The sequence below is a fragment of the Odocoileus virginianus genome, chromosome 3 (genome assembly GCF_023699985.2).
Source record: "Odocoileus virginianus isolate 20LAN1187 ecotype Illinois chromosome 3, Ovbor_1.2, whole genome shotgun sequence".
In the NCBI taxonomy this organism is placed as follows: Eukaryota; Metazoa; Chordata; class Mammalia; order Artiodactyla; family Cervidae; genus Odocoileus; species Odocoileus virginianus.
The window spans coordinates 11,602,664-11,630,251 of NC_069676.1; the positions used below are offsets into that span (position 1 = coordinate 11,602,664).

At 40.4% G+C, this 27,588-nt stretch overlaps 2 protein-coding genes and 1 non-coding gene across 3 annotated transcripts; 2 read left to right on the plus strand and 1 right to left on the minus strand.

The window, feature by feature from the left end:
* Nucleotides 1-8,276: 8,276 nt before the first annotated feature.
* LOC139034536 (U6 spliceosomal RNA) lies at nt 8,277-8,382 on the minus strand. Its single transcript, XR_011487080.1, has one exon. It is a non-coding gene; the product is annotated as a U6 spliceosomal RNA (small nuclear RNA).
* A 3,766-nt stretch (nt 8,383-12,148) lies between these two features.
* On the plus strand, nt 12,149-13,086 carry LOC139032172 (olfactory receptor 7D4-like). Its single transcript, XM_070458545.1, is given in 2 exon segments — nt 12,149-12,788; nt 12,791-13,086. Coding segments are annotated over 2 exon segments (936 nt in total).
* A 13,105-nt stretch (nt 13,087-26,191) lies between these two features.
* On the plus strand, nt 26,192-27,128 carry LOC110148588 (olfactory receptor 7D4-like). Its single transcript, XM_070463781.1, is given in 2 exon segments — nt 26,192-26,683; nt 26,685-27,128. Coding segments are annotated over 2 exon segments (936 nt in total).
* The last annotated feature ends 460 nt before the right edge of the window (nt 27,129-27,588 follow it).

Consider the following 27,588-nt stretch of genomic DNA (forward strand, 5'->3'; position numbering starts at 1 on the left):
GGGTGGGATTGTGGGATCATATTCCATATGTACTTCTATATTTAGTTTTTTTTAAGGAATCTCCATAGTGGCTGTACCTATTTACATTCCCACCAACAGTATAGGAGGGTACCCTTTTCTCCACACTCTCTCCGACAAGAAATTTTGCCTTTTCATCACATCGAGTTTTGTTTCTCATCCATCCTCTGCAAGGGATTTTGCTCAGAATTGCCTAGTGAGTACTTTGTCTTCACCTCTTACAATGATGACTCTATTAACCTCAGTCCTACTCTGCATCCCTCCTTTTACTTATCCATCACTGTAAATTGGATTGGATTTCCAGTCCTCCAGGTTGATACCAGCCACTTCAAGTACAGACTCAGAATAGTTGAATGAGATTATGAAATAGTGCTTGTTATCAATACCATTGCTAGTTCTTATCAAATTCATTTATTCAACAGTACTTTCTGAGCGGTGCACAGTGTGCCAGGCTGATGCAAATATCTGGAACACAGAAGTGAAGGGAGGAAAAAAAAAACAAAAATCTTTGCCCTCATAGAGCTTAAATCCTGGATTTCAGCATTAATCAGATCACGCTCTATGTCCAAACAGAAAATACACTGACAAATAAATTGTTTGATTTTCAGCGTGGTTGAACTTTTCTGCATATAGTTAGTATGTTTCCAAAATAAGGTATGAACATATATCACTAGAGACAAAAAAACTGCAAGGCCAAGAATATTAGAACAGGTCAGTTGCTAATAAATTGTTGGATCTAGTTGCCTCATTCTACAGGTGAGTTTGGTGAGGTTGAAACACAGATCCAGATGGTGACAAAATCTGGCTGAAAGAGGACATATGTCCAGGTATTGTGCCAGGACAGAGTGCTGGATTAGAATTCAAGAGAGTAGGAACTGAATCACAGAATTGCCACCCTGGACATATGTGATACTGAACAGCTTCATGGGGTACAGAATATGTTCCAACTACTAGATGTCTTGATGAATGTTTATTTTCCCATATTCTTCACCATAAAGAAATTGAATGGCACTTTCCCTGGTGGTCCAGTGACTGAGAGTCTACCTGCTAGTGGAGGGGACATGGGTTTGATCCCTGGTCCAGTATGATTCCACATGCCATGGGGGCAACTAAGCTTGTGCACCACAACTACTGTGACTATAGTCTAGAATCCATGGGCCACAGCTATTGAAGCCCATCCACACTAGAGCATGTACTCAACAACAAGAGAAGTCACCACAAGGAGAAGCCCACATTTATCACTACTCTTGCAATTAGAGATTAGCCTCCACTTGCCACAGCTAGAGAAAGCCCACAGGCAATAAGATCCAGCACAACCAAAAAGAAATATAAATAAATAAATATTGAAAAAAACAAAATCGGATGATGCATTAAGTCTTTGAATGTTCGTGTTTGCCAAGGCACTGCAGGCCAGAGAGGCAAACATAAATGCATAAATATTCATCTCTGTAAAGAAGAATCCTTGCTCACACCAGGACTGGAGTAAAACTGAATCAACTGGTCCCCAAGTTACATCCTTGAAGAGTGTTATCATTTTGAAGAACAAGAATGGGCTTCCAAAAGGGGATCTAATCTCCTATTTAATTCATTTAATCTCTGGGCTTTGTGACTGAGAGATAGGGTCTGGCAACTGGGAAAGAATCATTATTTTCAATTGTGGGAACTGACTATTTTTTTTTAAATTTATTTTTAGGTAGAGGATAATTGCTTTACAATATTGTGTTGGTTTCTGCTATACATCAACATGAATCATCCATAAGTATACATACGTTCCCTCCCTCTTGAGTCTCCCTCCCACCTCCTACCCCATCTCATCCCTCTAGGCTGTCACAGAACACCCAGTTGAGCTCCCAGTGTATACAGCAACTTCCCACTGGCTATCTATTTTACATATGGTAATGTATGTGTTTCAACACTGCTCTCAATTCATCCCACCCTCTCTTTTCCTTGCTGTGTCCATATATCTGTTCTCTATGTCTGAGTCTGTATTCCTGTCCTGCAAATAGGTTCATCAGTACCATTTGGCTAGATGCCATATATGTGTGTTAATATATAATATTCGTTTTTCTCTTTATGACCTACTTCACCCTTCAAGTCCCCTCTTTTGGAAGCCCATTCTTGTTCTTCAAAGTCAAAGTCTTCACTCTTCAAAGTCAAAAGCTTTTTCATGGTCTCCATAGAGCCTCTCATTTCCCCACTAATACTTGTTATGGAATGAATACTTGTGTCCCCTCAACATTCATATGCTGAAACCTACCTCCCATGTGATGGTATTAGGAGGTGGTTCTTTGGGGAGATAATGAGGATTTGATGCTGTCAGGGGGGTGGGCCCTCATGATGGGGTTCTTAGTCTTGTGAGAGTCATGAGAGAGCTGCTTTTTCTCTCTGCTCTTTGCCCTGTGAGGACACGATGGAAAGTGAACAATCAGCACCCTGAAAGAGAGTCTTTACCAGAAATCAGTGATCCTGGAACCCAGACCTCAGACTTCCAGTCTCTAGGACTCTAAGAAATACTTTTTTTTTTTAATTGTTCACAAGCCCCTCCCCCATTTATAGTATTTTGTTACACCAGTCCAATCTGATTTAGCAGTCTTTTCTTCAAGTAAAAGTAAAAATTTGCATAACCCATTTGTTTTGTGATACAACGTCCCAAATAAAAAAGAGTCTCTCTATACACTCATTTGCTATTTGTCCAATTACCAAAATTGTAATAAGTAAGGCTCTCATATCTTTTCCTCATAAATTGTTTCCAATCCAGGTTTTCCGCTATAGTGGTTTTGTGATATTAAGAATTTGAGCCTTCTTATCCTACTTAAAAATGATTATTTATCTTCTGAATAGGTTCAGGGTTTAGATTCAAAAGCTTTTATAGGATTGACTGGAAAATGTCTATCTTGTCCTTCTGAAGGAAGGAATAAAGGTAAAAGTGAAATAAGGTAAAAAGGAAGAAAGGAAAAAACACTGAATTTGTTCTTGGAAAGACTGAGTTTGATGTGTCCATGAAACACCCCACTAGTAATTTCCACTTGGCAATGGAATGTGTTGGTCAGGTGTTCCATCTTAATTAATGGCAGTAGTGAAAGAGAAAGTTGCTCAGTCGTGTCTGACTCTTTGTGACCCCATGGGCTATACAGTCCATGGAATTCTCCAGGCCAGAATACTGGAGTGGTTAGCCTTTCCCTTCACCAGGGGATCTTCCCAACCCAGGGACTGAGTCCAGGTCTCCCACACTGCAGGCAGATTCTTTACCAGCTGAGCCACAAGGGAAGCCTAAGAATACTGGAGTGGGTAGCCTGTCCCCTCTCCAGTGGATCTTCCCGACCCAGGAATTGAACTGGGGTCTCCTGCATTGCACGTGGATTCTTTACCAACTGAGCTATTCAGGAAGCCCAAAGGCAGTAGTGGAGAAATCGGTTCATCCCCCACCACGGCTACTTGCACAGACATGGCACTAGTTGAAAATTTTCCATTCTTTCATCTTTGTACCTCAAGGGAGCTGAATAGTTTGGAGAGTAGAAAGCCAATAGAACAGTTCATTTAATGAGGAGCTGTGAGAATCCCACCCCTGAGACCCTGCAAACCATAAGCATGTTCTTTTTACCCCTTAGATATAATTCTCTGAGCCCAGCCAAGTGAAAACACAACTGGACTTACCAAGGACAGAAAATGGAGAACAGAAACCTTGGGTGATAAATAACAGAGTATGTCTCTCCGGATGTTGCCTATGGAGTAAGATAAAAAAAAAAAAGCGGGGAGAAAGTGGGTATCAGTCTTTACCTTTAGCAGAGTGAGACTGGGAACTGTTGATTTATTCTAAGGCAGTGAAGTCCCTGTACTTTGAAGGTGCTTTAGTTTCTACTGACACCAGTGTTTCCCACGTCTTGCTGTTTCCTCCTCTGTCTTCTTAGACTCTACTAAATTCTCTCTCCAATAAGACTTATTTTCCAAGGACTCTCTGCTTCTTCTCTGCTCTTTCCTTTGAACTGTAGGCTCCTACTTGACTTCCTGTGACCAAGTACTCATTCATTAACTGCTGACTAGAGATACGCACCAGGTAATGTCTAATATATTCCTCATGTGATGGAATTTACCTATTACATTGCTCAAATGTTTTTGCAGCAGACTCAACTTATTGATAAAACCTAAGAGATCCATATTGATTGCATTCTTTTTGTTGCTTCACTTTAGTGTCCTCAGTATCATCGACAAATAATATAATTATTTCTCATGTTCTGTACTCAGGCTCATTTTATTTTCTCATCTTACCAATGTCTTTAATCAGCAGTCCCTAACCTTTGGCATCAGGGACTGGTTTCATGGAAGAAAATTTTTGCATAGATAGAGGTTGGGGGGAAGGTTTTGGGATGATTCAAGCACATTACATTCATTGTGTGCTTTATTTCTATTATTATTACTTTGCAATATATAAAGAAATAATTATACAGTTATCACTTGTCACTCACTGATAGAGTTTTGATATGAGTCTATAAACATTTGATCTCTATGCATTCAAGGAGTTTCCCAGAGGTGCTAGTGGTAAAGAATCTGTCTGCCAATGCAAGAGACATAAGAGATGTGAGTTTGATCCCTGGGTTGAGAAGATTCCCTGGAGAAAGAAATGGGAGCCCAGTCCATTACTCTTGCCTGGAGAATCCGATGAACAGAGGAGCCTGGAAGACTATAGTCCACAGGGTCACAAAGGGTCGGACATGACTGAAGTGACTAAACATGCACTGTGCAGTCAAACCTCTCTGCTAATGATAGTCTGTACTTGCAGCCACTCCTCAGCACTAGCATCACTGTTTCCGCTCCACCTCAGATCATCAGGCATTTGATTCTCACACAGAGCACACAACCTAGTTCCCTCACATGCACAGTTCATTGTAGAGTTTTCTCTCCTATGAGAATCCAGTGGCATCATTGATCTGACAGAACGTAGAGCTCAGGTGGTAATGTTGGTGACGGGGAGTGGCTGTAAATACAGGTGAAGCTTTGCTTGCTCACCTGCTGTTCACCTCCTGTGGTGCATCCCAGACTTTGTGGACCATGGTCTCTAATCGTTCAGGATAATATGGGAAGATAGAAATTGAAGTAGATGGCTTGTTCATGAATTTAACAGAATTGGCCTGTTCATGAATTTAACAAATATTTTAGCCTTTTGTAGAATATCTTACTGGCTGTAGTTTTAAAATACCCATTCTTGGTCGGGTTAAGAAACTATCTTTTGTATCCCCATTTAATGAGAGGCTCTGTCCTGGCTGCTAACTATACATTTTCTCAAATGCATTTTCTCTCTCTCTTTTTATATTTTCAGTTTTATTCATATATTTATTTTTTACTTTACAATATTGTACTGGTTTTGCCATATATCACCTTGAATCCATCATGGGTGTTCCTGTGTTCCCCATCCTGAAACCCCCTCCCACCTAGCTCCCCATCCCATCCCTCTGGGTCATCCCAGTGCACCAGCCCTGAGCACCCTGTATCATGCATCGAACCTGGACTGGTGATTCATTTCACATATGATAATTTACATGTTTCGATGCCATTCTCCCATATCATCCTGCCCTCGCCCTCTCCCACAGAGTTCAAAAGACTGTTCTATACATCTGTGATGTTTTTGCTCTCTTACATACAGGGTTATCATTACCATCTTTCTAAATTCCATATATATGCATTAGTATACTGTATTGGTGCTTTACTTTCTGGCTTACTTCACTCTGTATAATAGGCTCCCGTTTCATCAACCTCATTAGAACTGATTCAAATGTATTCTTTTTAACGGCTGAGTAACATTCCATTGTGTATATGTACCACAGCTTTCTTATTCATTTGTCTGCTGATGGACATCTAGGTTGCTTCCATGTTCTGGCTACTATAAACAGTGCTGTGATGAACATTGGGGTACACGTGTCTCTTTCAGATCTCATTTCCTCAGTGTATATGCCCAGGAGTGGGATTGCTGGGTCATATGGCAGTTCTATTTCCAATTTTTAAAGGAATCTCCACACTGTTCTTCATAGTGGCTGTACTAGTTTGCATTCTCACCAACAGTGTAAGAGGGTTCCCTTTTCTCTACACCCTCTCCAGCATTTATTGCTTGTAGAGTTTTGGATAACAGCCATTCTCACTGGCGTGAAATGGTACCTCATTGTGGTTTGGATTTACATTTCTCTGATAATGAGTGATGTTGGGCATCTTTTCATGTGTTTGTTAGCCATCTGTATGTCTTCTTTGGAGAAATGTCTGTTTAGTTCTTTGGCCCGTTTTTTGATTGGGTCATTTTTTTTTTTTCCCTGGAATTGAGCTGCAGGAGTTGCTTGTATATTTTTGAGATTAATTCTTTGTCAGTTGTTTCATTTGCTATTATTTTCTCCCATTCTGAAGGCTATCTTTTCACCTTGTTTATAGTTTCCTTTGTTGTGAAAAAGCTTTTAAGTTTAATTAGGTCCCATTTGTTTATTTTTGCTTTTATTTCTAATAGTCTGGGAGGTGGGTCATGGAGGATCCTGCTGTGGTTTATGTCAGAGAGTGTTTTGCCTATGTTTCCCTCTAGGAGTTTAATAGTTTCTGGTTTTATGTTTAGAACTTTAATCCATTTTGAGTTTATTTTTGTGTATGGTGTTAGAAAGTGTTCTAGTTTCATTCTTTTACAAGTGGTTGACCGTTTTTCCCAACACCACCTGTTAAAGAGTTTGTCTTTCCTCCATTGTATATTCTTGGCTCCTTTGTCGAAGATAAGTTGTCCATAGGTACGTGGATTAATCTCTGGGTTTTCTATTTTGTTCCATTGATCTATATTTCTTTCTTTGTGCCAGTACCATACTGTCTTGATGACTGTGGCTTTGTAGTATAGTCTGAAGTCAGGCAGATTGATTCCTCCAGTTCCATTCTTCTTTCTCAAGATTGCTTTGGCTATTCGAGGTTTTTTGTATTTCCATACAAATTGTGAAATTATTTGTTCTAGTTCTGTGAAGAATACCGTTGGTAGCTTGATAGGGATTGCATTGAATCTATAGATTGCTTTGGGTAGTATACTCATTTTCACAATATTGATTCTTCCGATCCATGAACATGGCATATTTCTCCATTTGCGTCCTCTTTGATTTCTTTCACCAGTGTTTTATAGTTTTCTATATATAGGTATTTTGTTCCTTTAGGCAGATATACTCCTAAGTATTTTACTCTTTTTGCTGCAATGGTGAATGAAATTGTTTCCTTAATTTCTCTTTTTGTTTTCTCGTTGTTAGTGTATAGGAATGCAAGGGATTTCTCTGTGTTAACTTTATATGCTGCTTCTTTACTATATTCATTGATTAGCTCTAGTAATTTTCTGGTGGCATCTTTAGGGTTTTCATTGTAGAGGATCATGTCATCTGCAAACAGTGAGAGTTTTACTTCTTCTTTTCCAATCTGGATTCCTTTTATTTCTTTTTCTGCTCTGATTGCTGTGGCCAAAACTTCCTAAATATGTTGAATAGTAGTGGTGAGAGTGGACACCCTCGTCTTGTTCCTGACTTTAGAGGAAATGCCTTCAATTTTTCACCACTGAGGATAATGTTTGCTGAGGGTTTGTCATATATAGCTTTTATTATGTTGAGGTATGTTCCTTCTATTCCCGCTTTCTGGAGGGTTTTTTTTTTTTTAATCATAAATGGATGTTGAATTTTGTCAAAGGCTTTCTCTGCATCTATTGAGATAATCGTATGGTTTTTATTTTTCAATTTGTTAATGTAGTATATTACATTGATTGATTTGAGGATATTGAAGAATCCTTGCATCCCTGGGATAAAGCCCATTTGGTCATGATGTATGATCTTTTTAATATGTTGTTGGATTCTGTTTGCTAGAATTTTGTTAAGGATTTTTGCATCTATGTTCATCAGTGATATTGGCTTGTAGTTTTCTTTTTTTGTGGCATCTTTGTCTGGTTTTGGTATTAGGGTGATGGTGGCCTCATAGAATGAATTTGGAAGTTTACCTTCTTCTGCAATTTTCTGGAAGAGTTTGAGTAGGAGGGGTGTTAGTTCTTCTCTAAATTTTTTTTGTAGAATTCAGCTGTGAAGCTGTCTGGTCCTGGGCTTTTGTTTGCTGGAAAATTTCTGATTACAGTTTCAATTTCCATGCTTGTGGTGGGTCTGCTAAGATTTTCTATTTCTTCCTGGTTCAGTTTTGAAAAGTTGTACTTTTCTATGAATTTGTCCATTTCTTCCAACTTGCCCATTTTATTTGCATATAGCTGCTGATAATAGTCTCTTAAAAATATGGAATGCTTCATGAATTTGCATGTCATCCTTGCACAGGGGACTTGCTAATCTCTTGTGATTTTGGTTATAATTTCTCTTTATTGATATAGTTTTGTAATGAATTTTGTTAACAAACATCATAGTATAGCCAGCTTCCCATTCTGAAAATAGTTATTATTCATGATATATTATTATCTTAAAAGCTATATTTTAAGTACTTTGTTTCATTTAACTATTCTGTGTTGTGTCTATATACAGGCATATGATAAACTTGGTGGGTTCATTTTATGTTATAGTTGATGCTTATGGTCTCACATTTTTATTATATATCTATCATTTGCATGTGTTGAGCACCTTCTATGCACCAGGCACTATGTAAGCCCCTGGAAGGACAATGATAAGCAAAAATAGTCACAACTTCTGACCCACAAATAAACATATGAGATGCATGTCAAGAATAGTACAAGATGCTGGACTAGTGGGCTTCACTCTCTGTCCTTCTGGCTTCACTCTCCTCTCCATCTCACTGACCTCTCACATCCCTTACATTACCAAGTTCACCAGTCCCAGAGCAACCATGAAATCTGTTCTCTCAGCCCCAAATGCTTGCCCTTTCCTTATTTCCTCTGATTAACAATTCCCATCCTTCCTTTCACAGCTCAATATTTGTGTTTCAGAGAGAAACTTTTTCTACCCACCTTCTCAGAGCAAATTAGTTCTCAATGACTTTTTTCTCTTTAATTAACTAGCATTATCTAAACATTACATTAATAGCAAACTTTTCCTATCACAATGGATGCAAACATTTTTTCAAGCCTTGAATTTGCCTTTCAGCTTCTGTAAATTTGATTTATAGAAGTTTTGAATATTTAAAATCAAATCTATCCACCATACCTTTCTTGCAGTTAAGTCCACTGATTTTGTACAAGTTTTTATTGTGAATTTTCATAATATTGCTTCTGTTTTATGTTTTTGCTTTTTGTCTGCGAGGTGTGTGGGACCTTAACTCTTCAACTAGAGACTGAACATACACCCCTTCTTCTGAAAGGTGAACTCTGAATCAATAGAGTGCCAGGGAAGTCCCAAGTCCACTGATTTTTATATGACACATTTCCAATTGTGAGCATGAACACATACACTTATACTGTCTCACACACTTTGTATTTGATTTTAATGGTTTTGTGATCTTGTTTCCCTCTCTTATCTATGTAATTCATAAGATTTTTCCCTTTCTTGCAAGAATCCACCTGGCAGGTGGTCTCTGAAAGTGGGAGCCTTGGCTGCTGCTGCTGCTGCTGCTGCTGCTGCTGCTGCTGCTGCTGCTAAGTCACTTCAGTCGTGTCCGACTCTGTGCGACCCCATAGGTGACAGCCCACCAGGCTCCCCCGTCCCTGGGATTCTCCAGGCAAGAACATTGGAGTGGGTTGCCATTTCCTTCTCCAATGCATGAAAGTGAAACTTGAAAGTGAAGTTGCTCAGTTGTGTCTGACTCTTTGCGACCCCATGGACTGCAGCCTACCAGGCTCCTCCATCCATGGGATTTTCCAGGCAAGAGTACTGGAGTGGGGTGCCATTGTCTTCTCCAGGGAGCCTTGGGAATAATCACTAATTAGAAGTGTTGCATGGGAGTCAAAAGAGGTAACAGACCTTTTATGTTTATAATAATCAAGATTTTATCTTTGATGTTTCCCCCTTTCTAAGGGCAATATTGCTCAATGGTAGCCATGCAAGATACATATGAAGAACAGGTCACATTTACTAGATGTCCACTGCGTGTCACAAGAACCACACTAGAAAAAGCACATGCATCATCTTATTTTATTCACTCATCAGTCTTACAATGTAGGGGATGTTTACTGCTCCACTGTAGAGGTATGTATCTGTAGTTCAGAGAGATTAAGTTACTTTGTCTAGGTCACAAAGAAAGTAACTTGGTGGACCAAAATTCTATTCTGGGAATTCTGTCTCAAGATCGCATTTTATAACTCACAGCTCTACACTAAACTTAGGGCTTCCCTAGTGGCTCAGATGGTAAGCAATCTGCTGGCAATGCAGGAGACCCAGGTTTGATCCCTGGGTTGGGAATACCCCCTGAAAGACATGGCCACCCACTCCAGTATTCTTGCCTGGAGAATCCCATACTGAGGAGCCTCACGGGGTTGCAAAATAGTTGGACAGGACTGAGCAACTAATTGTTTTCATACTGTACTTTGAGTTATGATTCATAAATAATTGCCACAAGATTAATATTGATAATTATAATAATTATAGCTATCAGTTATTGATATTCTGCTGTGCACAAAGGCATTTTCAAGCATCACTAAAAAGTTAAGAGCAGTAACCACATTTTTTGAAAGAGTAGAAATAAGATACATTAGAGTTAACTGAGACATCAATAGGAAGGAAGTATCATGGGACAGAATTAAAATTGTTTGAACTGACAACTCATGTCTTACTCACTATTATAGAGCTATGAGTATGAAGGACATATAGATACTATTTTTAAAAAAGACCTTAATGTCTTTAATCAATAGCCCAATTTTGAGGAAATTTATTTATGTTAATAGATTCAATATGGGAATTAGAACACATGACTAGGACATAAAAAGAAATAGAGATATCTGTTGAATTAAAGAAAGTCTGAATAATTATATATATTTACAACAAAAATGGGCTGCCACTTCATTGAATGAATCACTGACATAGGAAGAACTAATAGAGAATGAAGCCTGTCCATGAAAATGTGGAATCAGAAGATGAAGACTTAAACAGGTTGACACATTATAAAGGCTGGAGAGGATGTGAAGAAAAGGGATTCCTATACTGTTGGTGGGACGGTAAGTTGGTACAACCACTAAACAGTACGGTGTTTCCTTAAAAAATGTAAAAACAGAGCTACCAAATGATCCAGCAGTCCCACATCTGGGCACAAACCCAGAAAAGATGAAAACTCTAATTAAAAAAGACACATGCTCCCAAATATTCATAGAAGCTCTATTTACAATGATCAAGACATGAAAACAAGTGACCATCAACAGACAATTAGCTTAAGATAAGAAAATGTGATATACATAGATACACACACACACAATGGAATATTATATGGCCATAAAAGAGAGTGAAATATTGACATGTGCAGCAACATGGATGGCCCTAGAGATTATCAAACAAAGTGAGGTAGGTCGGAGAAAGACAAATATTATATGATGTCACTTATATATAGAACCAAAAAAAATAATACAAGTGCATCTATATACAAACCAGAAACAGATTCACAGACATAGAAAACAAACTGACAGTTACCTAAGGGGGAAGGGAGTGGCAGGAGAGTAAATTAAGTGTATGGGATTAACAGATACAAACTACTAAACATAAAATAAATAAGCAAGAAGGATTTACTGTATAGCTGAATGAACTATCATAATATCTTATAATAAATCATAATAGAAAATAATCTGAAAAAGTATATATAACTGAATCACTTTGTTATACAGCTGAAACTATCACATTATAAATCAACTACGCTGTGCTGTGCTGAGTCACTCAGTCGTGTCTGACTCTTTTTGACCCCAGGGACTGCAGCCCACCAGGCTCCTCTGTGTGGGGATGCATTGCAGGTGGATTCTTTACTGACTGACCACCAGGGAAGCCCAAGGTACTGGAGTGGGTAGCCTAGCGCTTATCAGGGGATCTTCCCAGCCCAGGAATCAAACTGGAGTCTCCTGCATTGCAGGCAGTTTCTTTACCATCTGAGTTACTAGAGAAGTCCCCCAAATCAATTATACTTCAGTCTGAAAGAAAAGTGATGACTAGCTGAGGTGCCAGTTGACTATTCATTGAAAAATCTTGCTTTTGCCTCCTTCCCCAGCAGACACACCAGCTACATGGGAGCAGGAAACCAGACAGGAGTATCACAGTTCCTCCTCCTGGGCTTCTCAGATGATCCAGAACTGCAGCCCCTTCTCTGTGGAGTGTTCCTGTCCATGTTCCTGGTTGCCATGCTGGGGAACCTGCTCATCATCCTGGCCATCAGCACTGACTCCCACCTCCACACCCCCATGTACTTCTTCCTCTCCCACCTGTCCTTCGTTGACATCTGCTTTGTCTCCACCACTGTCCCGAGGATGCTAGTGAATATTCAGACACAGAGAAAAGACATCTCCTACATAGGCTGCTTCACTCAGGTGTATTTCTTTATGGTTTTTGCTGGAATGGACAATTTCCTCCTGACCGTGATGGCCTATGACCGGTTTGTGGCCATCTGCCAACCCCTGCACTACATGGTCATCATGAACCCCCACTTCTGTGGTCTCCTGGTTCTCACGTGTTGGCTTATCATTTTATTCAGCTCCCTGTTTCATGTGCTACTGATGATGCGGCTGACTTTCTGTATTGGAACTGAAATTCCACATTTCTTCTGTGAACTGACTCAGACTCTCAAGGCAGCCTGCTCGGACACCCTCATCAATAACATCTGCTTGTATGTGGCGACTGTCCTGCTGTGTATGTTTCCTCTGACTGGGATCCTTTTTCTTACTCTCAGATTGTCTCTACATTGATCAAGATGGCCTCCACTGAGGGCAAGTACAAAGCGTTTTCCACCTGCGTGTCTCACCTCACTGTGGTCTCCTTGTTCTATGGGACAGGCCTGGGGGTTTACCTCACTTCTGCTGTGACCCACTCTTCCCAGAGAAGCTCCATTGCCTCAGTGATGTACACTGTAGTCACTCCGATGCTGAACCCCTTCATCTACAGCCTGAGGAACAAGGATGTGAAAGGGGCCCTGGCCAGGCTCCTGAGTCTAGGCGCCCCCTGTCTGTGATGAGTCACTGACCTCAGAACTAAGTGAACATTGTGAACCCCGAAGACAAATGTAGATTTGAATCTCCTGGCCCCTTTTCTTCCTCAAAAGACATGTTCATTTCTTCTATTCCTAAAGCATCTTTTGTTGTATTGTATTATTTTTTAAGACTGTTTTTTTTTTGGACGGAGACCATTTTTTAAAGTCTTTATTGAATTTGTTACAACATTGCTTCTGCTTTTATGTTTTGGTTTTTCTGTCTGTGAGGCATGTGATATCATGTAGCTCCCCGACCAGATAACAAGAGGCACCCCCTGGCCTGGAAGGGGAAGTCTTACCACTGGGCTGCCAGAGAAGTCCCCACTTCTGTTTTTTTATTAGTTTCTCCACAGCATTGTTATCAGTAAATTTTTTTGACATTTTCATTATATGCTGTCCATAAAATGTCATGGTTTTACATGCTTTCTTGTAGCATTCTAACAATTTCTAACTTCAGATTTAGAGCACTTTATCAAGTGCTGACCTGGTAGTCCCCAAATTAGCCTCTCAAATTTGGTGTTCTTCACATTCATTTGGTTGTGGGCTTGTTATCTGCAAAAGAAATGGGATACAAATCATACAATAGACATAACAAAGAGTTTCTCATATCAGGATTGTGCTTGTTTCTTCACATGTGTGACTTTATATCTTCTTGAAAACACTTCTTTGAGATATTTTCTCTTATGCACCCCACTTTTCAAAAGAAGTGGCTTCCCTGGTGGTTCAGACAGTAAAGAATCAGCCTGCATTGGCAAGAGACATGGGTTCAATCCCTGGGTCAGGAAGATTCCTTGGAGAAGGAAATGGCAACCTACTCCAGTATTCTTGCCTGGGGAACCCCTTGGACAGAGAAGCCTGGCAGGCTCCTGGCAGGCATGACTTAGGATGAAGCAACAACAACAACAGTTTTTTGATTACAGGAAATAGGCTGCATTCAAACTCCAAGACCTTCCCTGAATTCCAAGAGCAGGTTCAAACAGTTGTTAATTAGGAAAGGGAGGGGATGGAGAGACAAGGGAGGAAGAGTCAAGAAACAATAGTGCAATTCTCAAATCATCGAACATATATATTACCATATCTAAAATAGGGGCTTCCCTGGTGGCTCATAAGGTAGAGAATCTGCCTGCACAGTGGGAGACCTGGGTTCGATCCCTGTGTTGGGAAGATCCCCTGGAGGAGGGCAGGGCAGCCCGCTCCAATATTCTTGCCTGGAGAACCTCCGTGGACAGAGGAGCCTAGCAGGCTACAGTCCATAGGGTCACAGAGAGTCAGACAGGACTGGGTGACTAAGCACAGCACAGCACATATCAGATAGATGACCAGTGTGAGTTTGAAGCATGAAGAAGGGCAACCAAAGCCAGTGGTCTGAGACAACCTAGAGGGATAGGGTGGGGAGGGAGGTGGCAGTGGGGTTTAGGATGGGTGGGAAGCATGTGTATACTTATGGCCAACTCGTGTTGATGTTTGGCAAAAACCATCACAATATTGCAAAGTAATTATCCTCCAATTAAAACAAAGGAATAAATTTTTTAAAGTAACAGAAAAAAATCAATAGTATAGGCTTGGGGCAGGAATATAGGTGAAGATGGCAAGTGACTTAGGCAAGTGGTACCTGGGGAAAGAGTAAGGTTAATAAAAAGACCCTGAGGTAGGGACTGCCTGGTGCCAGGGAGGTGGCTGGAGCAGAGTGAGGGGGAGCACAGCAGAACAAGAGGGTAGGTATCAGTGCTGATCCTGTGAGACTTTCTGCCACTAAAGGACTCACACTTTCAATTACTCTGAATAATATAGGGAGTCATTGCAGGGATTTGAGCAGACACATGACATGATCTGACTTAAGATTTTAAAGGTCATTCTGGGTGCTGGATTTAGCTTGGATTGTAGGGTGTAAGGTAGCCTGTTTGGACTTACTTGTGAGCAAGCCTGGTGAGATATAGGCACCTAGGACCAAGGGGAGGATAGCAGTGTAAGCACTGGGAAGCAGTCAGTTGAGTTGTATTTTGAAGGGAGAACCAAAAGGTTCTGCTTCCAGGTTGGATACAGGTGTGAGAGAAAGAGAAAAGACAAGAATGACTCCAGGATTGGGGCCTGAACAACTGAAAAAATAGACTTGAATTCATTGAGATGGGTTTCCCAGGTGGTGCAGTGGTAAAGAATCCATCTGCAATGCAGGAGACAAGGGTTCGATCCCTGGCTCAGGAAAATCCCTTGGAGAAGGAAGTGGCAACCCACTCCAGTATTCTTGCCTGGAGAATCCCCATGGACAGAGGAGCCTGGTGGTCTACAGTCCATAGCATCACAAAGAGTCGGACACGACTGAGCTGCTGAGCACAACAGCACACATCCAGTGGGACAGGGAGGGTGAGAGTGAAGCAAATTTGGGAATGATAGTGGACATCAGAGATTCAGAAGTATCTCAAAATTGAGATATTTCACACAGATACATATTATAAGATTCCACATATATGAAGTACCAACAGTAGTCAAATTCATAGAATCAACATAGAATGATGGTTTCCAAGGTATAGAGGAAGAGAGGAAATAAGTTTAGTGTTTAATGGGTCCAGAGTTTCAGTTTGGGAAGATGAAAAAGATCTGGAGGTGGAAGGTGGTGATGGTTGCCCAACCATGTGAATGTACTTAATGCCAAATGTACAGAATTGTGCATATAAAAATGGTTATGATGGAGAAAATATTTCTGTGATATATATCAAATAGTGTTCTGCCTATACTTTCCTCTAAAAGTTTATAGTATCTGGTCTTACATTTAGGTCTTTAATCTATTGTGAGTTTGTTTTAGTATATGGTGTTAGAGAATATTCTACCTTCATTCTTTTACATATATGTTATGTAAATGTAATCGTAACAAGAAACATTAAGTAGCACAAAACAATGGAAAAAGATTGAAGTTTATTTTGGATAATGTTTTCAATATCATTATAAAATAATAGAGCTTGGTGGGATTTTTTTGAAATTTTTTATTTTATTTATTTTTTGGGTCAAGCCACACAGTATGCAAGATCTTAGTTCCCCAACCAGGGGTCAAACTCATGCACCCTGAAGTGGAAGCATGAAGTCTTAACCACTGGAAAATTAGGAAAGTCCCAAGATAAACATTTTAATATTTTCCCTCAACAATATAGACAAAGGTTTCTCAAGCTCAACCATACTGACATTTTTGGCCTGTATTATTAATATTTGTCACAGAGTCTATCCTATGTATTGTATGATGTTCAACAGCATCCCTGGCCTCTACTCATGAGATAGCAGCACTGAGTTGTGATAAGCAGAAATGTCCCCTGACATTGCCAGTTGTTTCAGAGAGGGAAAAATCAGTGTGGTTGAGAAAAATGGAGTAAAAAAATTCTGTGGGTACCAGAATTGATGGTTTACGCTTTCAAGGAGATGGGATCATAGAAAAAGCAACATTTGGGGGAGGATTAAGCATCAGGTTATCTTGGAAATGTTGAGTTGACGGCCTTCAGAATACCCAGCTATTATCTGAAAGGTAAGTGGTATTGGTCTGGCTATCATTAATCTGCATAAGTGACAGTATAAATTAATTAATCATACAGACAGAAGAAGTTCCTGCTGAGAGATTCAGGAGTTATTAATAGAAATAGAAGCCCATGCTTGAATGAATCCTACCCATGATGCTTCAGTTCTCAGTTATAGAGCCTCATATGGATATATGATCTCATATGACCTATTATAATATCTAATCATCCACATTCCCATTTCTTTCAAGGGAAATAAAACACTTGTAGACCCATAAACCCCTTTGGGTATCGCTCCAAACTTTTAAAGAATTTGGTCAGTATTTGCTACTTCCATTCCCATGATATCCCCTCTCTTCTCAACCAACTCATCAGGAGTATTTTAAGCTCCATCACAACTGCGTTCCCTAAGGTCTGCAGTGACCTCACTTGCCAAATAAGTTTCAAGGGATATTTCCTTTTGTCAAAATGCTTGATGTCTCAGTAGCAATATCACTAATGGCTGCATTCCCTTTCTTGAAATAGGGACCTTTCTAAAGCACTTTGTTTCTGTTACAGTGGGATTCACAGATTCATGGCCACTGGGCAACTTGCAGCATTAACACATCCCTGAGGGAGCAACTTCTAACTTTGAAATCAAATCCTATAAAGGGGAAAGAAGAATTAGGAAGAATCCTAAGAGCCCTGGGAGATTTCTTCATGAAGGAATCTTTTTAATCTCCAGGGAAATAATAAATAATCAAACATTGACTACAAATGTTTGAGCATAGCCAGATAAATTAAAAATAATTGGAAGAAAGAATTTTGCCTCTCTTCACTGTGATCTTCAGGGAAACCATAGTGGTAGAAAGTTTCTCTTCTATTATTCTCCTTCTACCTCAAGGGAGCTTAATTGTTTAAAGAGTGGAGTGACAACAGGCCAATTTATTTAATGAGGCAGTCTGAGAATCAGCTACCTAAGACCCGGAAACTTTTAAAATAAGCTTTCAGTGTCCCCAAGGCAAAGTATCTTGGACTTCCCAGACATAAGGTGGGAATTCCCTTCTTGGATAATCTCCCTGTACTTCCTGGAAGAAAATGTACACTGCAGAAAAAGAACCAAGGCAACTAGGGGTTTCCATGATGTCATTTGAAAGAGGCAGGGTACCAAAGTAAAGGCTGGGGGTGGGATAGAGGAGGGAGATGTAAGCAATGGAGGGAAAACTTATTAGACAGAGTCCTAGGGACACAAAGAATAGTGTTTCTCACAGTTTTGTCTCCAGATCAGCAGCATCAACATCACCTGGGAGTTTGTTAGACATGCACAGTTTTGGCCTTCATCCCAGATCTATTGATGATAAGTCAGAAACTCCAGGGTCAGCCCCAGCTACTTGTGTTTAGTAAGCCATCCGAGTGGATACTATGGGTGGCTACAATTTGAAAACAACTGCTCTTGTGGATTTGTTTAAATGAGTGATGAAGGACTATCACAAGGCTGTGTCTTCAGAGAGATCTTCACCTCCAACATCTGATCTACAAATGATGATACATTTGTTGTCACTTTAAAACGTTTATCCCCCTGCTCTTGTTTTCATCTTGTGTGTTTGTTTGAGTTCTCAAAATAATATTAAATACTGTGGTTTATAGTAGAAATTTTTACATGTTCATTAATTGCCATTTCTTAAAGTTTCCATGTGCCATTGAATGTTACCTCTCACTTAAAGATCAAAATTATTTATTATTTTAAAGATATATCTTTATTTTTCTAGCTTGAGATCTTACATACTTCCAGGGATAAAACTTGGGTCTTCTGCATGATAGGCAGATTCTCTACTGCCTGAGTCACTAGGGAAGCCCTGACTATAGTTAGATCTCCAGAATTTATTCATCGTCTATCTGGAATTTGCATCCTTTGACCAGTATCTCCCCATTTTCCCCACCCTTAGTCCCTGGAGAAATTGCTTGCATGACATAAAAATTAAATTGTGTAGAGTCAACAGAGATAAGAAAAGAGATCTATACCTGTGCCAGTGAATGTCAGAGCAAGTGAGAATATATAGCTGGGATCTTTGACTCTCAACTTCTAAAAATACTATGTAAAATTGTTATTCTTATTGGCCCCATTTTAAAGCTAAGAAACTGACATTTCTATAGCCTGGGTGACGATGATTTTAGAGATAGTAGGTATTAATAGTTTCAACTACAATTCATACTTAGAATTACAAGTTGATTCAAGTGAGGGGACATGGACTTCACTTTCATGTGTGCTCAGTCGCTTTAGTCATGTCCAACTCTTTGCAACCACATGGACTGTAGCCCACCAGACTCCTCTGTCCTGGGACTCCCCAGGCATGAATACTGGAGTGTGTTGTTATTTCCTCCTCCGGGGGATCTTTCCCTGAGCCAGGGATCGAATCGAGACTTCCCCCACTGCTGTCTGATTCGTTACTGCTGAGCCACTAGGGAGAAGAATATAAAACATTTGCGAGCCGTGTCTTAAAACTGCCACAACTGTGTTAAATATGGCTTTATTGAGGGAGCTTACATGGAGAATAGCAGAGTTCCTGCAAAGCTCTTAAATCGGTAAGACACAGAAAGAGACAGATAGAAAGAAGGTGGTAAACTGTTCACCTCCTCTGCAAGGCACTCACCCACTTCCACTCTCCTTATTTTCAATCCATGAAGCAGATGGCTTCCATGTTTCTGTGAATTATGGCACTTGTGGTTCCCCTGAACATGCATTCTATCACTGCCAAGTGTGACTGCAACTGTCTCCAAGACCACAGGACTTGACTTTATTCCTGTCCCAAAAGGCATCAAGTTACTCCAACTGAAGGCCCTGCCATTTCGAAGGCATTGACTTAGAGAAAGATACAATCTCCATGACTCAAGATATTCAGTTCTCTTATGGTTGTTGGGAGGAGGGCATGGCAACCCACTCCAGTATTTTTGCCTGGAGAGTCCCACGGACAGAGGAACTTGGTGGGTTGCAGTCCATAGAACTGCAAAGTCAGACAGCTAAAACAACTTAGCATTCATGCATGGTTGCCAGAGGGGAAGGGAAGGGATACTTAGGGAGTTTAGTATAGACACGGACAGACTGCTAAATTTAAAATGGTTACCAACAGGGACCTTCTGTGGAGCACATGGAACTCTGCTCAATGTTATGTGGCAGCCTAGATGGGAGGGGGTTTGGGAAGAGAATGGATACATGTACAAGTAAGGCTGAGTCCCTTCTCTGTTCACCTTTCAGGATCACAACATTTTAACTGGCCATACCCCAGTACAAATTTAAAAGTTAAAAAAAAAAAAAAGATATTTAGCTACCCCTACTCTCTTCCCAGTTGTAAGAGATTAAACTCTTTGGGAAAGATAGAAAACAGATGGCCTATCGGTCTCATACACTGTTCAACTTAGCCTCTGCTTGGAACCAATTTGTACTTCCCAAAGGTTCTGCATGCTGGAGGGAAGGGTGTTCAGGGTTCAGTTAAGTTCAGTTGCTCAGTCATGTTCGACTCTATGACCCCATGGGCTGCAGCACACCAGAACTCCAGTCCATCACCAACTCCTGGAGCTTGCTCAAACTCATGTCCATCAAGTCAGTGATGCCATCCAATCATTTCATCCTCTGTCGTCCTCTTCTCCTCCTGCCTTCAATCTGCATCAGAGTCTTACCCAATGGGTCAGTGTTTCATATCATATGGCCAAAATACTGGAGCTTCAGTTGAGCATCAGTCTTTTCAATGAATATTCAGGACTGAGTGAGATCTCACCTCAGTTATATATATGGACTGTAGCCTGCCAGGCTTCTCTGTCCATGGGATTCTCCAGGCAAGAATACTGGAGTGGATTGCCTTGCCCTCCTCTAGGGGATCTTCCCAATCCAGTGAACAAACCCATGTCCCATACATCTCTTGCATTGGCAGGCAGGCAGGTCCTTTACCATTAGCACTATCTGGGAAAGTACTATGCCCCATGGTGTTCATTAAATACTTTTATAAGAAGAGCAAAATTGCACCAGGATTTTTATGTATGATCTTGAAAGGATGAGGGTCACCCATGAGGTAATGCTGAGAAGATGGAGAGAGGAGGCATTTGTCCAGTGTCTGCCTATCTTCTGGCTCTCTCCTTTTCAGATCCTGAGGCCCTACGAAAAGTGAAAGTGAGACCCTATAACCAGAGGTAAAGCAATGAGTGTCTTTATCCTCTTACCTGCCGTTGCTCAGACAGCTCAGTGATAAAGAATATGCCTGCAGTGCAGCAGAAACAGGAGATGAGGGTTCGATCCCTGGGTTGGAAAGATCCCCTGGAGGGGGAAATGGCAAGCCATTTCAGTATTCTTGCTGGGAAAACATCCCATTTATAGAGGAGCCTGGAAGGCTATAGTCCATGGGGTTGCAGGTGTCAAATGAGTAAGTACGCACACACACCATTGCTCTGCCCTGGAAGGAGATCCTCAAGTGTTTGAGGGGAGAGCACAAAAAAGAAAGGATCTCCTCATTCAGAAATTAAAGGTATTTAGAAATTTCACATGAAAGCAAAAGGACTCAGAATATAAATGTTGAAGAAATTCCAGGAAAGGAAATCAAAGGATGATGAGTATCCTTACTTATGATTGCAGCAAAATAGCTGTGTGATATTTCATCATTTGTGAAATTTCTTGTAAATGTGTAATTTCCCTATTTATTCTCTCAGTTACCTTCTGTTTGTGCCATTTGATAATTAGGACAGGAAGTCAGAGACACATATGTTGGTATTGCAGACAAGGACTGTAGAAAAGCAATTGCTGATACTTTCCTGGGTAAAGATCCCAGATGACAGAATGGACAAACAACAAGGTCCTACTGTATAGCACAGAGAACTATGTTCAGTATCCTGTGATAAACCATAATGGAAAAGGATATAGAAAAGAATGTATATATACGTATAAATGAATCACTTTACAGCAGAAATTAACACAGCATTTTAAATCAACTCTACCTCAATAAAAAATTAAAACCATAAAGAAGAAAGATCCCAGGTGAAAGAATAAGTAGATATCAGGGCAAGAGCAAATAGGCTAAATTATTTGGACTAGGAAGGGGTCAACATTGGGAATGAGCATGTTGCCCTTTTAATTTAATTTTGGCTATGCTGGGTCTTTCTTGCTGTGTAGGCATTTTCCTCTAATTGCAACAAGCAGGGGCTACTATGTAGTGGTGGTGTATGGGTTTCTCATTGTGGTGGCTTCTTCTGTTGCAGAACATTGGCTCTAGGTGCTCAGTACTTGAGGTTTCCAGGCTCTCAAGTACAGGTTCTGTAGTTGTGGTGCATGGTCTTAGTTGCTCCGTGGCATATGGAATCATCTCGGGCCAGGGATCAAACTTGTGTCTCCTGCATTGACAGCCAGATTCTTTACCACTGAGCCAACAGGGAAGCCTGAACTTGGTTAGTTAATGAGCAGAAACTTTATATTCCTTTTCTCTCTTTCTTTCTTCTATTAATATTAATATTAATATTAACATCTTATTTCTTTATCTTCTCTCCATTTAGTAATTTCCCTTGAGGTAAATAGTTGCTGAAAGTTTGGGAGGCATAGACACCCAGAGGCTTTGATGGAGAAACTCATCTACTTATTAACTCACTCAACTATAGTCATAGGAGGTTCTTGATGTGCTAAGAACTCTGCAATAGGTCTACAATCCCACCCCAGGGACTGAACCTTCATCTCTTATGTATACTGCATAGGCAGGCAGGTTCTTTACCACCAATGCCACTTGGGAAGCCCACAATAGATCAGTAGGAGATAAAATTACTTTCCTCACTTCCAAGGCAGTTGATCCATTAAGTTGCACAGCACACTCCAGGGAATACCCAGAACCTGAGGCATTCTCATATACTTTCTATGACTCTGCTCAATAAATGCTCAAGTTGAAATGCAAGAGAACAATCCACATTTATTAAAAGTCAAGGGAATCTTTTTACAAACTATTATACTTCAAATATGAGTCATGGAAATAAGACTGCCTTTCAGTTGATCAGAAGGCACTACCAACAGTTACAAACTGCCCACCTCCCCCAAAGAGTCAGATTGAATGAAGATACTCATGTATAGTTAAAGAATTTGCATATGATATGGTCATTTTTATCTTTCCAAAACACTATCAGCCTTGAATTTTTTTTAATTATTGAGTGGCAATAGACATATAACACTGCATTATTTTCAGATGTACACCATAATGATTCAATATTGGAAGACATTCAACACTCAATATTTCAAAATGACCCAATAAGCCAGTTAACACCAAATCACAAGATCACAAACACAAGAAAAAAAGTACAAAATTTTTTGTTGTGATGAGAACTTTTAGTCTACTCTCTTGGAAGCTTTCAAATATTCAAAGTCAGCATGTTGTACATTACAACTCCATGGTTTATTTATATCTTAACCTGAAGTATGACATTTTGACCCCCTTCACCCATTTCACCCATCCTTCATCCTCCTAAGGAGACTTAGGAGACTTTTGTCAACCCAAGGAGATTGACAGTGATGACAGCCAATGGTGGTCTTTCTCCTTTGTAATTAGGAGCATTACAGAATAGCAAGTATGCAGAAAGACTTGTATGTAACAAGGCAAACAGAACACTGACAATCATTGTATTCTTGTTTAGTCACTAAGTCGCATCTGACTCTTTGTGTTTCCATGGACTGCAGGATGCCAGGCTTCCCTGTCCTTCACTATCAATCATTGTATGATCTTATGTTATTCCTAATTGCTGGTATAGGACCCATTTTTCTGGGTACAGGACCCTCAGGACCAGGGGTGGTGAGAATCAGAGGGCAGTTGGGCTCTAGATAAGTGTCTTCATCTTCTTAGCTCCCTTCTAAGCATCACTTTAATATGGGTGCCACATATGATTCATCCTGGTGCAACTTCTTTCCTCCCAATATTTAATGAGCACCATAGAGAACGAAGTGTTTTTTGTAACTATCCTAGTATCTAATGGTACTGAAATGGTTTAAGACCATTTTAACCAGTCCCATAACTTCACAGATGAAGGGTTTTTCATCACTTGATGAATGTCTAGAAAGCATATAGCCCTGTTTCTACAAGATATTAATTGTCCATGGTATTTGATGTTCAGAGAATCAGTTATTTCCAACTCTTTGTGACCCCATGGACTGCAGCATGCCAGGCTTCCTTATCCTTCACCATCTCCTGGAGTTTGCTCAAACTCACGTCCATTAAGACAATGATGCCATCTAACCATCTCATCCTCTGCTGCCTCCTTCTCCTCCTGCCCTCAATGTCCTTGGTATATCAGGCATTAAACATCTGTAGGTGAAAGACACTCAGTCGTGTCTGACTCTTTGCCAACCCATGGACTGTATGGAATTTTCCAGGCCAGAATACTGGAGTGTGTAGCTTTTCCCTTCTCCAGGGGATCTTCCCAACCCAGGAATAGAACCCAGGTCTCCCACATTGCAGGTGGATTCTTTACCAGCTAAGCCACAAGGGAAGCCCAAGAATACTGGAGTGAGTAACCTATCCCTTCTCCAGGGGATCTTCCTGACCCAGGAATCAAACCAGTCTCCTGCATTGCAGGCAGATTCTTTAGCAACTGAGCTATCAGGGAAGCCCCTAAACATTTGTAAATGTGTTTTATTATTTAGTGAAAATGTTTTCTTTATTTTTCCATAAGAAATAGACTGTAATTCTACTCATCCCGCAGGACTGGGTCCAAATATTTGAGATATTCTCTCATATTTCCTCACCTGTGAGGCATGGTTACCTGACCCCTTTCTGGCTCCCAGGAAAGGCAAGTAGCATAGATCAAGTTACTGTATCCCACTGGGCCTCATGTTCCACTTTTGGGTTAGAGTGAGCATGAACCATTTATATCTAAGGTCCAAAGTTGCCCTTAGCTTTTAATGAAAAAAAATTTTTTTTTAAATGCACTTCTTTATTTTTCTCTACACTGGGTCTTTGGTGCTGCATGGGGCTTTCTCTAGTTGCAGGGAGTGGGCTTTTTTTTTTTTTTTTTTAATATAGACTTATTTATTTTTATCAGAAAAAAATCTCCAAACAAGCTCAAAACAAATCATCTCAGTGCAAATGACATCTCACAGAAAACATTTAATGCAATTTCTTATGCAAATTCTGATTCCTTTGTCCCCATTAGGATTTCATTTATCCTACGCTTGAGTATTGTCTGTGATGGGCAGCTCACTACCACTCAAAACAGCTCATCTTTTAGACAGCTTTACTTTTAGATAGGTTTTCCTTGTACTTGATTCCTTGTGGATGCGTTACAGCTTAATTCTGAAATAACAATGGTATTTGTGATCCAAGTTAATGATTTTATCTGCATTCTTTTATCTTCTTAGATAAATGTTGGGTTGTCCCAGCCTTGGTGAAGCTAGGGTGTCCTATGGGCTGTGGGAGTCTGTGTGCTAAGGATCCACACTCTAGGTGCTAACTGGGAGCTAAACACTTGACTACAGATGTGGGTTGTCACTTATTAGCTGAGTAAACACTGGCAAGCCCCAGTGTTTTCCAATTTCTTGATTTTTAAAAATGGGAAAATTAGTACCTTCATGGGACTATCATAAGAAAGAATAAGGCAGTGAACATGAAAGCAATTTTAAATCAAGCTGTTCAGTAGAAGAATAATTTCAGCTTAATATCTTTCATGTCACTGTCACCACCCAAATCCATGAATCAACAAATGGACCTAGGAAGAAAGGCAGAGGGAGACACAGAATTGAAATACTCACAGTAAACTTAGGGAGACATGATTTCCTAGTTTTCAATGGCTAAAGAGAGTTTAAACATACTTATTAGACAGACTGGACCACTTCCTGGTTCAGAAGCAAAAGAGCCTGACTCATAAACTTGGGCAAGCCACTTCCTTCTTCAGGAATCCATTTCCTCATTCTATGAAATGAAGGGGTTAAATTAGTGAGTGGGCTTCTCATTGCAGTAATTTTTCTTGTGGAGCACGAGCTCTAGGGAATGAGGGCTTCAGCAGTTGTGGCACATGGGCTTAGTTGTGCTGCAGCATGTGGGATCTTCCTGGACCAGGGATCAAACCCATGTTCCCTGCATTGGCAGGTGGATTCTTATCCACTGGACCACCAGGAAAGTCCTGCTCTAACTTTTTAGATTTGATGATCCTAAGCCAGAGATAGGGGCCTCCATGGTGACTCAGTGGTGAAGAATCTGCCTGCGATGCCGCAGATGTGATTTTGATCCCTGCATCAGGAAGATCCCCTGGAGAAGGAAGTGGCCACCCACTTCAGTATTCTTGCCTGGGAAATCCAATGGACAGAGGAGCCTGGCAGGCTGTAGTCTGTGGAGTTGCAAAGAGTCGTATACGCCTTAGAAACTGATCATCAACAACAAGCCAGAGTTCAGGATGATGGATGAGTATCCCAAAGGTCAGTGGACATGGTTGAACTGCTGCATAGAACAAATAACAATATAGGATTCTGAAGCTTTGTCATGTTAATGCTTTTATACCCAATCCTTCACTTTAAGAAATTAAAGAAGTACAGCGGCTCCAGAGTCTGTCCAGTGGCTATTTCATTTTTCTCCCTTCTTCAGTCATCTAGCTGGTGCATCAGCAACATGGAACCAGGAAATCAAACATGTGTTTTAGAAGTTTTACTCCTGGGATTTTCCCAAGACTCAGAAAAGCAGTGCATTTTATTTGGGTTGTTTCTATCTATGTTTGTTGTCTCTGTGCTCAGGAACCAGCTCATCATCCTGACCATCAGCTCAGACTCCCGTGTTCACATCCCCTTGTACTTCTTCCTTTCCAACTTGTCGTTGGCTGACACTGGTTTCATCTCCACCACAGTCCCCAAGATGATTGTGAACATCCAGACACAGAGCAAATCCATCAGCTATGCAGGGTGCATCACCCAGATGTATTTTTTCATGGTTTTTGGAGGTATGGACACTTTTCTCATGACTGTGATGGCCTATGACCGCTTTGTGGCCATCTGTCACCCCCTGCACTACACAGTCATCATGAACCCTTGCCTCTGTGGTCTGCTGGTTCTTGTGTCTTGGTTCACCAGCTTGTCATACTCCCTGATCCAGAGTCTGTTGATGTTGTGGCTGGCTGTCCTTCTGTACCAACTGGGTCATTCCACACTTTTATTGTGAACTTGCTCAGGTCCTCACACTTGCCTGCTCAGACACACTCATCAATTACATCCTGCTGTATATGGTGACTGGATTTCTTGGCATTGTTCCCTTCTCAGGGATCCTTTTCTCCTACACCTGCATTGTCTCCTCCATTCTGAGAATCCTATCAGCTCATGGGAAATATAAAGCATTTTCTACCTGTGCATCTCACCTGTCCATGGTTTCTTTGTTCTATGGGACAGGCCTTGGCATGTATCTCAGTTCTGATTCATCTTCCTGGAAAGGCATGATCACCTTGGTGATGTACACTGTGGTCACCCCCATGCTGAACCCCTTCATCTACAGCCTGAGGAATAGGGACATCAAGAAGGTTCTACAAAAAGTCTTTAGAAGAACACTCTGTGTTCAGTGATGGGAACACTTGTCCAGGAGTTGAATTGACAGTGATAGCAGCAGTTGGCTAAAGAAATACTGCCTCTTTTGTTTGTGAGTGTGTGATTTGAGTACATACGTATTTTATTTAAATAGAGCACATACATTTTAATACACAAATCTTGCATTCAGTTCATTGTACAATTTCAGGATTGTCTTAGAAACACACTTCATGAATTTAGAATATCAGACCTAAATAGCCCTTATTTAATAATTTTACATAACTTTTAATAATTTTATGTAAATAAAGTGTTTTTGAATGACCACTGAATGAATTTTAGAAGGTTTATCTGTGTTTAATTACTCAAGTTTGCATTTACTCAGTATATTGTTATGTCATTCAAGTGTTTGGAATCCTGCCTCTTTTGAAAAAAATTTTATCGAAGTATAGTTGATTTACAATGTTGTTTTAATTCCAAGTGTACAGCAAAGTGAATCAG